Below are 16,993 nucleotides of genomic sequence, written 5' to 3'. Positions count from 1 at the left end.
ACACGTAGTCATACGCTCAGGAATGCCTACTAATACCAACTATAGTCTGCAATTAATAAATGACTCTCAAAACGATAAAGGTAATTTCGTTCGTAAATGAATCTTGTGAGATTACTCACCTCTGAATTTCGCTGCATCTTCACACATAAAGAGAGATAAGCACAAATCGCCACAATCCACTCAATACACTTTCCGCATACCTAATCACATCAAGGTCACGTCTTAATACCACTTATGGTATGAAAGCATCTAATTTCAAAGCAACAATCAGAGTTTGAATCCCCAAATCGAACCACAACCCGAAAGTAACGCCAATCAAGGCGAAACTTCTACGATCGATATGCCAAAACCACAAGTCGATCGGACGATTGAATCCACATGAATCGAAAATCGAACAGCTTGAAACTGTAAAAATCATAACATATTCATTCGATCACCAAAAATTAAGTATTATATATTAAAACGCTCGTATCGACGAGTAGATAATATATAAAATCTAAAATTGTTCCTTACATGGCTGGAACGCCGCCACAGGCGGCAACCAAACTCAATGTCACAACAATCAAGCCATCCAGAAATGTTCATCATGAAGAGTAGAGCAACTTTCATACCTAGAGCTAAGTCTGGTTCATCTTAGATCAAGCTTGCAAAATCGACCAATTGCTACCGTCTGATCTAGCTCTAGATTCACTGTGCACCGCTGATCTTCAACCCTTGATCTTTCACTCCACATGCAAAATCGTCCTTCAAGGCAGGTATGAGGATGATCAAGAGGAGGAGAAGATTCCAAAACTGAGAAGGAATAGCTGAGACATTGCCAAAAAAGTGGATTTCTGACCGAGTCCCAATCGCTTCAACTGTTGGCGCTCTGATCTCCACTTTCCGGTGAACCACCATGCAAACCACCACCACAGGGGGACGCGAGAGGCTGGTCTAGGTTGGTGTTGGCTTGTCCCGTCACCGGAGGTGGCTGGAGGAGAGAGAATGAGTCAGGTCGGGTTGGCGGGTTTCCGTCGAGTATGGGTTGCACGGAGGAGAGAGAACATAGAGAAAGGAGTTTCCAAAAATGGAAATTTGGGAATTATGACCCAATTTTCGGAAAATCCCTATATATACTAAAATGGAAACTTTTTCCGATGGCCATAACTTCTTCATATGAACTCTGATTTCGAGTTCCACATGTCCACGAACTCGTATCGACGCGCTCTACAATTTTTGTGAAGGAAGTTTTTTGAGAAACCCAATGTATAAAAAGTCAACCTTTGCACCCCCCTAAAACTATACTTTTCGAAGAAAAATTCGTTTGAAACACTTCCGCTCCATCCACGAACTACATACTCGTACCAACAACCACTAAATTAATTCCGGAAAATCCTCGGAAAAATAATAACGAATTTATGAGGTATTACATTAATAGTTCACGAAGAAAATGAACCTTCCAGGTTCCCTCCGAGAGCTTTAATTTATTGATGGATTCAGTTAACTTTATGATGGTTAGATGAAGAGTGATATCATAAAAATAAAAAATAAAATAGTTTTTGTCTCATCATTACCTGGTATAACCTTTTATAAACCAAATGCAACTTCTCTGCATCTGAACGGAGCACTACTCATCTTCTCTCTCTCGCCCTCCATGTTTATTCTTCTGTACCTTTAATCCTAAACCATAGCAAAATTGTAAAGAAGAGGTTAATCTTAGGTAAAGTTAGGGACGATGAGTTCTTTGACTTTCATAAAAAGTTGTAGGTTGTATTTCGGTATTTCCCAAAGCCGACCTTCATCCGGGTATCTTTGCACATGATTTTCTGCAAGTTTTCTTGTTTTGACTGTCCAATTAGTTTTGCATTTCTTAACTAACATAAGAATTCTTAATTAGGCCTTTCAAAAAAAAAAAAAAAATTCTTAATTATGGTAGACATACCAGCCACGTAGTATGTCCAATTAATCATCTTTCTCTATTTTTATTTGTATTTCGAAACTACCAATGTGTAATTAAAATGAAATATTCAAAACACCCCTCTACATAAGCACTGATTGACTGGGCGTATCGTCACATGACAAGTTTGCTCTACCGAAGAATCTCTCGTAGAGCACTAGTGGTTTACCCAACAAATGTCACCAAAATCAAAGCATCAGTTGTACCCCTTTGTGGGCTGTAGCTGTTCCTTATTTGAATTTGGTCCTATGTGGGCTGTACGTATTCAATGGGGCTTGACGGCTTGTTGCCCTTAATTCATAAATGCATATCTTTTTATCAAATAAAAAACCAAAACTCAGTCCATAATCATTAAAAATGTGTATAATCTTGTATGAATTGTTTAAACGTGAAATAATAATAATAATAATAATAAATAAATAAATAAATAAATAAATAATAATAATAATCTAAAATGATCAGACCATGCATTGTTTGCTTTTTTTTTTTTTGAATCAAAGAAAGAACTTTATAGATCAAACAACTCAAACGAGTTGAACACAGTCGTGCTGTAGTACATCACTAATATGAGAAGGAGCTTGGTCAAACCAGACAGCTCCAATAGGATTTTCAAAACCTAAAGCTGCCAGGTGGTGTGCCACAGCATTACACGTTCGCGGAGTAGTTATGGTCACGCCCTGCAACCTACTCCATACTGCATGAATGTCATCCACTATACCTCCATTAGCTAACAGATCATAATTCCTACAGTTTGCTTCAGAGACAGCCTCCATGCAATCACTTTCAACACTGACGTTGTGGATACCACATGAGGATAACAGATCCAAACCCGCTCGAATGGCTAGGAGTTCACACTGCTTTGGTGTTGCCACAAACATTACAGGTTGAAAGAATGCAGCCCTAAACTGACCTGTCGAGTCTCTTAATACTCCTCCAATGCCACCAGTGGTTTGGTTGGGAAGGAAGGCTGCATCAACATTCAACTTGAAACCCGACGTCGGTGGTTTCCATTTGGCCCTCATGGACCAGTTTGTTGGTGGATTCGTGCTACGAGATTTTTGGAAGTCCGCAAGCCATGCATTGTTTGCTTACCGGAATTGTATTGAGAAATATTCCTTCTAATCTGAGTTTTATTACTTACTATATTATGCACATTTGAGCTTACATAAACACGCCTATAGAGACGAATTCAGAAGTAGTCTCAGAAATAATTGTGCTCCTCCGTTCACGCAAAACCCTAATCCTAACTTTAGTTCAGTACCATCCATCTTCGATAAACATATGATGCACTCCTTACTATGATAGCAATAGAACTGTTGTCCTTAAGATCATCATTCCAGGATAATAATTAAGTCATTCCTTCACCCCCTCCACTACTACAGCTAGCCCTTCAAGTTCCCTAGATCCACTATGTTTCAGCTACTACTCTTCACGCTCATGTTCTCACAGATGGCTCTGATCCTGTTGATCTTGTTTGAGTTCCCCTTGAGGAAGATGATGCTAACTCGCCTGGACGAACTAAATGACGGCAATGGTCGTGTTTTTGTGGAAATTGTAGCGATCACCGTGTTGGGGGTGTTCTTCATCTCCTGTGTTCACCAATTTATAATGATGATGATCAACAGATTCCTTCTTGAATTCACTCTTCTGGCGACCTCTTTGTTCCTTGCTCTTGTCATACAACGACTACTGCAGATCAGAAAACTCGAAACCGAGATCAAACAACTTGAAAACGAGATCAGGACAAAGAAGAATGATGACCTAAATACTCCTACAGCTCCTCCATATAGTTGTGCTGAGTCAGAGGGAAATTCTGCACCTATTCCTCCATATAGTTATGCCGAGTCCAAGGGAAATTCTTCCCACATCCAGCTCAAACATCCGAGACAAACTGATAGAAGTCAAAACTGGTAGCAAGAACCTTAGTGGAATTTAGAGTTTTTTTTTTTTTTTGGACACAATGACATTTCATTGAACACCCAAAATGGCAGGAAATACAAAGCAAACTAGCCCAAACTAAACAAGCAAACAGAAAAGCCCAAAGCAAGACCAACCCTTTTTTTTCATTCTCAATTTGTTTTTGGCTTTCTTAATTTCCAAAAAACTAAGGTGGCGTTCGGTAAGGTTTTCAAGTCATCTTTTTCATTTTATAAAATGAAAATGGCTTGAAAATGCGTTCGTTGGTCTGTTTTCAAAAATGCAGAAAATAATTTTTGAAAATAATTTTTTATTTTACTCGTAAAACAGGAAAACGACAAATAGACGTTTTCACCTTTTCATTCTCATATTTTAGAAAACATGGAGATATATTTTCCAAAACAAAGAAAAAAAAGAATGTGCTCTCTTCTTCCATATTCTCATGTCTCTATCTTCTTCTTAGGTCTTTCTCTCATCTCTAGTCGCAATCTTCTCTCGTTTTTGAAAATTGTTTTCGGAATAAGCTACCGGACACATTTTCTGATCTCAAAAATCCAATCTTGTTTTCTCGTTTTTATTTTCAAAATCGGTTTTTGAAAAATCATTTTTAAAAACGTTACCGGACAAGCCCTAAGTTGTTTGGGAGTTCTAAGATGAATTATAAATGGTATGTCTCTCATAAATTAATGTTGTTAGTGTGGAGAGAAACGAACAAGTTTTTATTCAATTGGGGTCTGGGATTCACTGATTGTGAATTGTTTAAGTTTGGTCTATATATATATCATTGTCACTAAAAGAGTACGGTACGGTTTGAGTCCAATTTAGCCCAATTGGGGGACAACTCAACATTCTAGTTAAGGATTGCTCATGTGGATTGAGAATTTGTTACACCAAAAATTCACAATTTTCAATCATCATTACTGTACTCATGTAAGATGGCATGGCTAGTAAAACTAGTGAAAACGAGCAATAACATTCACAGATATCTACCAGAAATATTGTATTGGCACTTAGATATGACTTTAATTGCGATAACCAGAAACTTCCAGAAGTCAGAGAATTCAGAAACCGTAATACACTAACCACCAGAAAATTACTATTAGTCTATACAGAGAAGGTCACACCCTCCTCACATGGAGACTTACTCCATGTTCAGGTTCAATAACCAACCTAAAAACCGGGCTGTGTTGGTATGCAGGGTCGAGCGAGAATGATAACTTGGATAATATGAGAGACAGAATCACCTTCAATTCTGTCATGGCCAAGTTTTGGCCAACACAAATGCGAGCGCCAAATCCAAATGGGAAATAGGCCTGAGGAAACTTGCAAGCCCCACGAATTCCATCCTCGAATCTATTGGGATTAAAGTCAGCAGCATCAGGTCCCCATAATTCCGGCAATTGCTGCACCATTGAGATTGGGATCTGAATGGTGGTTCCTTTGGGAATTAGAATATCTTTGAGTTTAATATCTTCCAATGCATGTCTTACGATGAAAGTTGCTGGTGAGTACAAGCGCAGTGTTTCTTGAATCACCATAGTCAACTGCCAACAAATCAAGAGTTTACAATGAAATTCCATATCACTTTCTAAGAAAGGAGTTAAGGAGATCACTTCTTCCTACAAATCTCAAAGTAGTCAGTTATTTACTGTTTTCATTAGGAGATGTATATAGAACAGACCTAAATCAGATTCAGTCTCCTAATATGTAATACACTTATGCCAGACAGCGAGCCAAGAGAGCACTAACCAAATTAGCAGATTATAAGAAGAAAGTTATTATGAAGATTTATATAGTAATTAAAGTAACGTACTGTTTTCATGCCTCGAAGCACATCAGCATTTGGAATGCCATCCTTGCAAATTTCAAGCACCTCAGCACGAACACGAGCTTGCCACTCTGGATATGCAGCCAACAACAGCAAGCACCATGATGCTGTGATGGCGGTGGTCTCATGGCCAGCAAAATATATATTCTTGCAATTATCCACTATGAACTGGTCCTCAGACATACCAGATGAAAAAAAGCTATCAGCATCAGAGTAATTTTTTGCTCCCTCGAGTATCATTTGAAGAAGATCCTTCTCATAAGTAGCCTCATTGCGCTTTTTTGCAACCTCCAGTATCATTGAGTGAATCTCGTTCTCTAGACTCCTTATCTCTCTGTTCCTCTTTGTTGGCAAGTGCCTACCATGATTTGGATATTCAATGAGCCATTAAACTGATGCCAGTAAGGAATGTATATATAGACACAGAGAATATGTATGCATGTGTGTATACAACTATAGCAGTGTACTGTGTAAGAAAATGCTCACAAGAGAAATGGATCCTAACTATATGAGAAATGTGAGACCAGTAGAACTACTCGAAAAAAAAAAAACCAACACTGCAGGAAGCCTATGTTTCTGATGACTAGATGTGTAGAGTATGATGAACACACCTTACGCCGGGAATGCCAAGGTTTCCCTGAGACATAACTTGTTGAAGAGTCCTGAGCTTTGAAAAGATTTCTTTCCCCTTTGAATAATTACTTCCAAAGGATGATCTTGATATTATATCCGCTGACAAGCTTCTCAAATCTTGATCAATCCTAAACAATGCCATTCCTCCCTCACTTTCAACTTTGCTTTCCCAAGATCTTAATAGTGACGCTGTAGAGTCCACCATTAAATCGACCATATCCTTGAAAGAGATATGGATAATTGTCAGCTGGATTGAGTGCAATTGCCAAAGTATTTTCTTTTTCCTTTTCTAGTGTATTGAAAAGAAAACTAACCAAACTCCATGCTTATCATTACATTAGCAATCAATAAATAATAAAAAAAACAAGTTTATTAGGCTATTTAGGAGATTTGGAGACTTACCTTAACCTTATCAAAGTAGAATTCAGGAGAAATGATTTTCCTCTGGTGTGACCAAGTTTGGCCACTTGAAGAGATAATGCCTTGTCCTAATAGGGGCTTCAAATCCTTAGACATATAAGCAGGCCTTCCTAAAATCAAAGATGTGCACATGCTAATTTCCTTCACCATCTCTATCTCTGTAACGCTTAATAGCTGTATGCTTCCAGTTGAATAGGTGAAGATTGGCCCTGTCATCACATCACTCATCAACATATATTAGATAAGCTTGGCCATTCCATCTGATATTTCAAATGGATCTAAAATAGTGTTTTTAGTCATCAATCCTCCTATGATGTACAGAGAAGACAATGATATGCAAAACCAATCTGGTACTTGAAATTTGGAAGACTTATATTGGTATATGTTATGTTATGCTATTGTTCTCTTGAATTCTTCACTTATGTTAGCATATTCTATCATTAAAGTATCAATTTAGACCACATATATAACAAGAATCAACATTATGAACAATCCAAATTCATAGTTTTGTAACATCACATATTTAACAAGAGACCATTAACCACATAATGATGATTGCTTCTCACATCTCCTACATAGGTTGCACTTGCACAGGTAAGCTCCAGGTGAGTCTCAACTCAGGGAAAGATGTCCTCAGTAATCCGGTAAAATTGATAGTAACAAGAACATTTTCAGGTGGCATTACGAATTGGAAATGTAATGATAAGTATGTATTATATGTCTGGGTTTCGCCATATTTATATTATCAATGCACCATCTTGTATGAGTGAAACAGCCAATGTAGCCCCTTCTCTTCCAATTTTTTGTTGTTTCTAAATTGTAATCCTGTGTTTAACTCCAAAACTACATCATTTCGTACTTCTATTTAATTATCTTTCTATATGAACTAGCATCGAAATGAAATACAGGGGTTGAACCCCGAAAGGGGCTCGTTGAACAGCAGCACCAATAAGATGTGCAGAAGAGGACTCGGCTAAAAGAATATGGGTCAGTTTACAGCATTTCCTAAACCGAAAGGTAACAGATTGGAAGTTAAGTAACAATTAAAGCTCAACTAGCAACCAATTAATATATAAAAAAATATGTGTAATTCATCGGATTCAAGCAAGCTGCCTAATAACCCATATCATTAACTAGTTGCAGCCTGAAATTGCTTAGTTTTCCCAAGCATACTATAATAGAGGTGGTGGGCAATAATAGCTTTGCTATGGAGGTGATGGTTTACACTTAATTCTATACATGCCTTGTTTTATAATTGGCACAAATTTTGTAGCTTAATTATATATATATATATATATATATTTTTTTTTTTTTTTTTTTTTTTTTTTCTTTTTCTTTTTTTAAATAAAAGATGATAAAAAAAATTTCACTTCTATCCCGATGGTGACTCGAACCCATGACTTCTTACATAGGTAGTGGGTGCTCTAATAGCTTAATTATATAAATTCACATATTTCTAACATTTTTGTTGTAATTTACTTACATAGGTTGATAGAGAAAATAAAGAGTTGACAAAATGGTTTACCATATTCCTTTCGCCACTGCGCAATATGAGGGAATAGATTTGAAGGCCAATCATGAGCAATAGAAAGTGGGTGATCCTTTGCTTCTGTTGTTATAGCTGCTGGCTTCTTCATCGCCTCGATTTTGATCTTCTTCATTTCTGGGATATTCCCCAGGAGTATTGATGAAGGAGGAGGCCCTCTGATCCCTTGCTTTTCAAGCTTTGATCTTAGCCTCTTTGGCTGTAGCACCAAAACCTCATAGAGATATAACCCCCATATCACAAACCCACCCAACAACACTGATAGTATCACCTCTGCTGCCATTGATACTTTTCAGTTTTTTGCCTCTACTCTTCCTCCTCTAATCCTTCCTCCTCTGTTTTAAAGGCCAAGTGTGGCCGTCACCATTATTATACAATGAGTGTGTAGAGAAGAGTTGCTATAAGAAAAAGGAAAGAAAATAGTTAACTGGTCTTTTGCCCAGATGTGAGTGTCCTCTTTACACCAAATAAGCATGCTAAGGTGCTCTTTTAGTCTTGAGAGAATCTTGCGTAGGGCACCCGCACGGACACGTGGTGGGGAGGCCCAATCAATGCCCATCAGGGGGGTTTTTTAGATATTGCACTTCAGGGAGTAGGGGTAATTTTGGAAAAGATGAAAAATTTCCTCTCTTCTGATTGCAGGGTCGTAAAGACAGGTGGTGGGAAACCCCCACCTAAGAATTTCTCTTTAGTCTTTTGGCCTCTTCTGGTTTTTTTTGTTCCATATGTCTGCCATTCACTGGGTATTGGATTATTATTAATCTGGGTGGGGACTGGGGAGCACTCATCTGTTTTTTTCTTTGTTTTTTGGACTAGGGTAATATTTGTCTTTTTTGATAATCTATTACTTATTTACTTTGCTGCATTAGATCAATCGTTGCAAAATATTGTTTTATCTATTTTTGTTTGGTCTTACTGACCTTTTAAGGTGGTTGAACAATACATGAAAGTTATGGATTCTTAGTACCATCCTAAGAGCATCTTTAGCAACGTTAGCCATTTTTTAGTTAAATTTTAGCCAAAGTAGCTAAAAAGTCATTTTAGCTAGCCACTTTAGAAATACGCCTGCATCAGTGCTCTCTATTATGGCTAGTTTTGAATTTATATTATTTTTTAAATAAATAAGAAATAGTTTAAATATATTTATAAATTACATAAAATAGCTTAAAAGAAATGTTTTAAATTATAGAGAGTCTCATCTCGCTCTCTATATTTAGGAGCGAGATAGCTAAAAGTTATAATGGAGAGCCACTTAGGAGTCTGGTGCAGCTGCTAAAATATATAAAAAGCTAAACATGCTCTCCAAAATAGCTTAGGAGCCAAAATAGAGAGTCTGCTAAAGATGCTCTAACAAACCAAAAAGATAATAAGAATAATTAATAATTTTGTACCAAAAAAAAAAATGAAGATGCTCTAAAGAATATCGAAATGGTATGATTTAATCCCACATGAGGAAGAGTTGCCAATCCACATGCTTTGTGATACTGTTACCATCTATGACATACTATTACACCTTCAACAAGAAAAGAAAAGAAAGAGGTTCACAATCTCTGAATATGGAGATCGACTTACTCCATGTTCAGGTTTAGGGTGTGTTTGGCATGGCTGTGCTTTTCAGAAAAGCTTGTTTTTGCTTATTTCTGAGAAAAAATAGCTGAAAAGCAAAGCAGCTGAGTGTTTGGTAAACTGGTTTTTTTTAAGTGTTGTTAGTGGCAAAAAGCAGTGGTAAAGTGTTTGGTAAACTCAAACTGGCTTGTGCTTTTTGTTTGTGAAATGACCAAATTGGACATGAGATATTATTTTGCCTTGATTGTTTCGTAATACAATGTTGATCAAATGCTTTTGTTATTATTTTTAATCTTTATTATGTCCTTATTCATTTTTGTCAACTTTCAATTTTTATAAATTATAGTGAGCATATGATTAATATTGGACAATTTTAAAAATAACTTATACAAATATATTAGTAATATTAATAACAATTGGTTTCTGGTTCACATCAAGTAACCACAAAAAATTTCATAACATATTCAAATGTTCAAGTTATTACGCGCACTCATCAAACTTTGATTAATGTTATTTCTTATTATTTCCATTTCTTGTGCACCATGACCATGAATATTCTTCTTCTACATCATCATCCATCTCTATCCCATGACTTGACCCATCACCTTCTTTTTCTTCACCTTAGAATGACGCCTATTTCAGTTATGGGAGAAGCTTCTTGGTTGATCAGCAAAATGGAAACAAAGTTTGGCAATCAAAAGTAGCCCAAGCTTTAGTACCTATGGAAGAAAAATAAATGCAAACATATCATGAAACTGGTAAACTATGAGAATATGGAATATGTTGACCCTTGTTTGCTGTGACAAACTAAATGCAGAAGATTGAACAAGAAGCCCCCGGTTAACACATTACCAAACATTCGAAAATGCTACTAGATAGTCCACTACATAAAACGTAGCAAAGATGAATAATTTCCTAGTCAATACACTATAATTAACGAGGGAAGCAGCAAACATTAGCTGTTTTGGTTTCAGTGGTTGTTTATTCCTCTGCTTTATCTTTTTGAGGTATCTAAATACATAGAGACACAAAACTCTAGCAGAAGCTGCAAAAGCATATGTATACCCTAACACATCACCACATAACCAAAAGTTATGATTAAAATTAATGAGTGCCCGAGTTATGCATGAATGTTTCAGAATTTCATAAGAATTGTGAATATTAATCCATGATCAATTACGAAATACTAAGCAGAGCTGTATAAATAGAAACCAGAGAAAAAAGACAACAAAAGAAAAGTTGATGTCGAAACAGATAAGAGACATAGAAACACATACAAAGTTAACCTGGGTTTACAGATAACAGAAACATAGCAACGCATACAACAGATAACAGAAACATAGCAACACATACAAAGTTACAAACATAGCAAATGAAAATTGTAAAAACAAACAGAAAAACAGAGCTTAACCTGGGTTTACTGAGATTTGAAGTTGGGATCAGATTGACTTCAAATAAAAGATTAAGAATGAGTAGGAGCAAAGTGGTGAGAGACTTGACTCATGAGACATAAATAGATCTAGATCAGAGCCGATCAGGGCTCAGCTAGATCAATCATTCTCACCACTGAGAGAATCCAAATCATCTAAAATTTCTTTATAACTGCAAACAAATTTCACAAATTTCTTTGTGTACTACAAGCTACACAAACCTGATACAAGCTCACAAACTTCTTCAGGTGAAATTAGCTGATAATGAATTGATAGTGAAAACAAACGTCAAAAAAATGCATCCACAAGTTGCTGTTCTCATGCACAGAAGGAAACTATTAGGCTATAATGACAGCAAGGTCAACTAGTTTTTCATCCAATGCTCTTGCGAAAGATTTTGAAGTGACTCAACTCTAGTGCGTATAACAACTTGTACTAAATGTGTCTCAACAAATCCATATATAGTATTTGCAAAGACCTAGAAAAGGAGGTCAAAAACATCAGAAACATAATGTGCTCACAGATGTACACTCACGGAATATGATAGATAGAATTCTAAAAGCATATTCAAATTCATCGCTATTGCATCACGACCAACATAAACAAAGTTGCAAATGAATTTCAATACACAAGCAATGAAAATTAATTTCCAAGACTCTGATATAGTAAAGAGTTGGATTTTATAACAGATGCTCAAAACGTTAAAAACCGGAATAAATTGACCATCTGATCAAACATATGAAGATGTCAAATTTCCAGTAAGAAGTTCATTTACCTAATATTTCAGGAAAATCTTTCTGAAAACAAACTGTGAAGTCAAAACTTTTCAATTCCAATAGTAAGTAAATAAACCACTCCACATAGAAAGAGACATAGCAATAGCTTAGGGAACTTCAACAATGTGCAAAGAAGCACACTTTAAGCATAAATGAACAGTCTTTCGCACCCACTAGCTAAGCAAGATAGATAGTGCAGAGTTTCATACAGAAAGAGAAACTCAAAACTTTAAAATCCTATAATCCCCAAACCCACAATTAACCTAGGGGTCGTCAATGGGCCGGGCCCGGCCCATTCATAGCGGGCTTGGGCCGGGCCGGGCCGGGCCTTGCTATATTTTTAAATAATTGCGGGCCTGGCCGGGCCTTGCTATATTTTTAAATAATTGCGGGCCGGGCCAGGCCGGGCTTTATTAAAAATCAAAGAATCCAAGCTCGTCCATATAAAGTGGGCCTTGCGGGCTTTTTCGGGCCGGGCCGGGCTTGGCCTTGCGGGCTTTATTTATAAATAAATATTTAAAGACACATGTATTTTTTTTTTAATCAAGCTTTGGAAATTCAATGGATAATGATCAAATACAACCAAAGATAACAATCTATATAACTATATTGTACCAAAAAAAATCTATATTTATATATAGATACTAATTTGTTGATAAATAAATTTTTAAAGACACTAATTTTTTATAAATCTATATTTATACATCATACACTCCAAAGAGCAACCCCTATCAATTCAAAGAAAATGGAAAAACCGACCGTTGGATGAGTTTATTACAATAAATTATGAGTGTGGTAAAAAATTTAGCCAATTTCACCATATTTTCGAATCTGATCGGATTGGTCAACCGTAGTCACTTATATGTTTTATTGGTTGACCGATGCCGTGACAACTGCAAAACGTGCTTATTTTTTCACATCACGTTTGTATATATTCCATCAATGGATGTGCGTGGACATAAGATAAAAAATTAATTAATTTTAATTACAAACACATTGTCTATACCAATTTTATTCCTAAAGTTATATGACTTATACATTGCATTTAAATTGTTTAGGTTCATTCTAAAGCAACCATGAAGTGGAAAATGAATTCGGAGAAACCAACCGCTCGATGGAGAGATTGTAATGTTTTATGGTGATTGTATAAAATCCAGCCAATTTGGTTCACGTTTCGAATTCGATCAACTAGGTCAAACGTAGTTACTCTTATAAACCTATATTTATATATCATACACTCCAAAGAGCAACCCCTATCAATTCAAAGAAAATGGAAAACCCGACCGTTGGATGAGTTTATTACAATAAATTATGAGTGTGGTAAAAAATTTAGCCAATTTCACCATATTTTCGAATCCGATCGGATTGGTCAACCGTAGTCACTTATATGTTTTATTGGTTGACCGATGCCGTGACAACCGCGAAACGTGCTTATTTTTTCACATCACGTTTGTATATATTCCATCAATAGATGTGCGTGGACATAAGATAAAAAAAATTAATTTTAATTACAAACACATTGGTCTATACCAATTTTATTCCTAAAGTTGTATGACTTACACATTGCATTTAAATTATTTAGGTTCATTCTAAAGCAACCATGAAGTAGAAAATGAATTCGGAGAAACCAACCGCTCGATGGAGAGATTGTAGGGCTGTCAATGGGTCGTGTCGGGTTAGGTTCGTGTCGGGTCAAGGTATTTGTCGTGTCGCAATATACAAACCCAAACCCAATCCATTTAATAATCGTGTCAAAAATTTAAATCCAAACCCAACCTATTTATTAGACAGGTTACCCATTTCCAACCCGCTTAACCCATTTAACAAATAGGTCGCGTCGTGTTAGACAAAATAACTCATTTAAGGGTCAACAATGCAACCCATTTAACTAAAAAAATGCATAAATTGATTAAATTCACTAAAAACTCCACAAGACTAAGAATATAAATAATTATATATATTCATAAATAATTAAATCCAATAATTATAAAGAAAAATATTTCAAATAGTCTAATCCTATGATCAAATACTCCCAACGTCCAAAATTTCAAGAAGAAGTATAACATAATCAGGTTATACGGGTTCACTTCGTGTTGGCGGGTTAACCCGTAGCCGAGCCATTTATTAAATGGGTCATGGCTGGTTGACCCACGGTTGACCCGCTTTTTAATCGTGCGGGTTCAACCCGCTTTATTTTGTGCGGGTTTTGAGTCGTGTTATCGGGTCGTGTCGGAATTGACAGCCCTAAGAGATTGTAATGTTTTATGGTGGTTGTAGAAAATCCAGCCAATTTGGTTCTCGTTTCAAATTCGATCAACTAGGTCAAACGTAGTTACTCTTATAAACCTATATTTATATATCATACACTCCAAAGAGCAACCCCTATCAATTCAAAGAAAATGGAAAAACCGACCGTTGGATTACAATAAATTATGAGTGTAGTAAAAAATTTAGCCAATTTCACCATATTTTCGAATCCGATCGGATTGGTCAACCGATATGTAGAATATATATATGCACATATTTTATATAGAAATATAATAGTATAAGAACTTCCACACACACACACATATATATTAATATATATATATATATATAAACACACACACACACATATATATATATATATATATATATATATATATATATATATATATACAGTTCCTATCCAGAGCGAGGCATCGCTTTGAAATTTCAGAGCGAGGTTAGGGTTTAGGGTCACTTTTCGGTCGCATATCCACATCTTAACCGTTCAGTCTTTAGGTACTAATGTATAGATCACCTCTGCAAAAGTTCAACGAAATTGATGGTCTTTAAGGCATTGATAACTGCCTTAAAGCTAGTACGGTTCAGGTTGGACAGATTCAGTTCGTCCATTGGTTTAAGCGAGTTAGATACCTTAAAGACCATCAATTTTGTTGAAATTTTGCAGAGATGATCTATACATTAGTACCTAAAAACTGAACGGTTGAGATGTGGATATGCGACCGAAAAGTGACCCTAAACCCGAACCTCGCTCTGAAATTTCAAAGCGATGCCTCGCTCTGGATAGGATCTGTATATATATATATATATATATAAACACACACACACATATGATATATTGATATATATATATATAGATATATATATATATATATCTATATCTATATGACTATATATATATATATCTATATGCGTCTATATATATATATTTATAAACACACACACACATATAGATATATCTATATATAACACACACACACACACACACACATACATATATATATATATATATATATTAATATATATATATATAAACACACACACACACGCACACACATATATAATATTTTGCGGGCTTTTACGGGCCGGGCCGGGTTTTTGCGGGCCTCCATTTGCCCACCAAGGCGGGCTTTTGCTGGTTTTTTGACGGGCAGGGCCGGGCCAAAAGCCTGCGGGCCGGCGGGTCTCCATCGGCCCACTTGATCCGCAGGCTTTTTGATGAGGCCTAAATTAACCAACAGAAGCTGAGCAACCAATGATGTAATTTGATAGAGATTTGTAGCATAATTCAAGTAAATACAGATTGAGATTCAAAAAAGGCTGCTAGGCTGTCGAAAATAATTGAGTTATTTAAAAAGTTTTTTTGCAGGCAGACCTTACTACAGTACTAATAGGAGAAAACCTTACCTTAAATTGATTAAAAAATACGATCATTATACCATCTAAATACAATGATTTGGTTTGAAAGTAGATGGATAATTATATAGGACCAAACTCAAACCTCCAATATTTTTTCTAAGCTTATATCAAGCCAAACATGCATATACTTCACGACCTTCATCATTATACATCTTTCTGTATACATGATTAAAGAGTAGTCTGCTTCATTGTTTTGTGATGAGTGTTTTCAAACAATGTTTTCCTGCTCACCGAGATAATTGAAAATGAAACTAATAACCAGAAAATCAAAGAGAGCAAACCAACCTTGATATCTCCAAACATATATGGAAGAAAAACTGAAAAAGAAAGCAGTTGAGTTGTTAGTTCTAAGAACAGTTTAAAGATCAATTACATTTTCAGCAGCTCACTAATGAGTTCAAATTCCAGAAACAACTCTCCTAAAGCAATTCAAAACTCCACTGTTGTATGCTTCTCAAAGAAAAAACTCATTTCTTCCAACATTAGAAAACCAAGCAATCTGTAGCTAGCAAAATTTGAAAAAAAAAAACAACCAAAATCCCAGATCAAACATGCACTTCTTCTAAGCACAGAAACCCAATGTCACATAGCAATACAGAAACAAAGTAGCAGCTAGATAATTGATAATTGAAAAGACAAACAAAGGAAACAAGAGGCGAGCACCTCTTGACAAACAAGATTCTAGTAATCAGCTTCTTGGTTGAAACTGTGAACTTATAAACCATCAAGCTTACTCAATAACAATTGCAAACAAGGATTTGAATATAGAAGCATGACCCAGATGAGCATTAAGAGAATCAAAGAAGAACCCAGATAGGGAATCATAGATTGAGAAATGAAAGACGAAATAGGAACTGAAATGGAAAAGGGAGAAGTTATTAGTACTTGGAAACCTTTCGATTTTTAGAGCCTGGTACGAAAATCTGGGGATTGGATTGAGGCTTCGAACACAAATGAGATGAGGCAGTCAGTGAGATGCAAGTGCATGTTCACTGCGCCGCGCTGGAGGCTTCACTTTTGAACACGGAAGAGAATGGTTTGATGGCATTGTGGTGTAATTGCTAAAAGGAAGAGAGGACACATCCCGGCATTTCGAAAATTTCATTAAACTACAGTAACTCCCGCTACAATGACAAAAGCCCTTGCCTGCTTCTAAAAGCAAGGGGTTGTCAGCTTCTGCTTTTCAACCAAAAGAAGCGGTGGCTTTTGGCAAAAGTGGGGCAAAAGCTGGTTTACCAAACGAACACAGGTTGGGTG

The 16,993-nt window shown here is 36.2% G+C and overlaps 2 protein-coding genes and 1 long non-coding RNA gene across 3 annotated transcripts; 1 reads left to right on the top strand and 2 right to left on the bottom strand.

Moving 5' to 3' along the window:
- Positions 1 to 3,385: 3,385 nt before the first annotated feature.
- LOC112166122 lies at positions 3,386 to 3,850 on the top strand. The gene has a single exon (XM_024302892.1). It carries the CDS (start codon positions 3,386 to 3,388, stop codon positions 3,848 to 3,850), a length of 465 nt encoding a protein of 154 aa, XP_024158660.1.
- Positions 3,851 to 4,840: 990 nt separating this feature from the next.
- On the bottom strand, positions 4,841 to 8,726 carry LOC112173807 (cytochrome P450 714C2). The gene is made up of 5 exons (XM_024311494.2): positions 8,260 to 8,726; positions 6,717 to 6,943; positions 6,293 to 6,534; positions 5,667 to 6,039; positions 4,841 to 5,397 (listed from the first exon to the last, which is right to left on the bottom strand). Exons 1-5 carry the CDS (start codon positions 8,561 to 8,563, stop codon positions 4,972 to 4,974), a joined length of 1,572 nt encoding a protein of 523 aa, XP_024167262.1. The 5' UTR covers positions 8,564 to 8,726; the 3' UTR covers positions 4,841 to 4,971.
- A 1,491-nt stretch (positions 8,727 to 10,217) lies between these two features.
- On the bottom strand, positions 10,218 to 16,584 carry LOC112182363. Its single transcript, XR_005804457.1, has 2 exons — positions 16,400 to 16,584; positions 10,218 to 10,565 (listed from the first exon to the last, which is right to left on the bottom strand). It is a non-coding gene; the product is annotated as an uncharacterized LOC112182363 (long non-coding RNA).
- Positions 16,585 to 16,993: the final 409 nt, after the last annotated feature.

This window comes from Rosa chinensis, chromosome 1, assembly GCF_002994745.2.
Source record: "Rosa chinensis cultivar Old Blush chromosome 1, RchiOBHm-V2, whole genome shotgun sequence".
Lineage (NCBI taxonomy): Eukaryota > Viridiplantae > Streptophyta > Magnoliopsida > Rosales > Rosaceae > Rosa > Rosa chinensis.
This window is presented reverse-complemented; position numbering and strand designations above follow the sequence as displayed.

Excerpts from the sequence above, each read along its gene's own strand:
- LOC112166122 (XM_024302892.1), top strand. The coding sequence starts at position 3,386 with ATGGCTCTGATCCTGTTGATCTTGTTTGAGTTCCCCTTGAGGAAGATG.
- LOC112173807 (XM_024311494.2), bottom strand. The coding sequence starts at position 8,563 with ATGGCAGCAGAGGTGATACTATCAGTGTTGTTGGGTGGGTTTGTGATA. Across the intron at positions 6,944-8,259 it reads GCAGTGGCGAAAGGAATATG|GGCCAATCTTCACCTATTCA; the intron begins GTAAACCATTTT and ends ATGTGATGACAG. Across the intron at positions 6,040-6,292 it reads CTTGGCATTCCCGGCGTAAG|GCACTTGCCAACAAAGAGGA; the intron begins GTGTGTTCATCA and ends AAATCATGGTAG.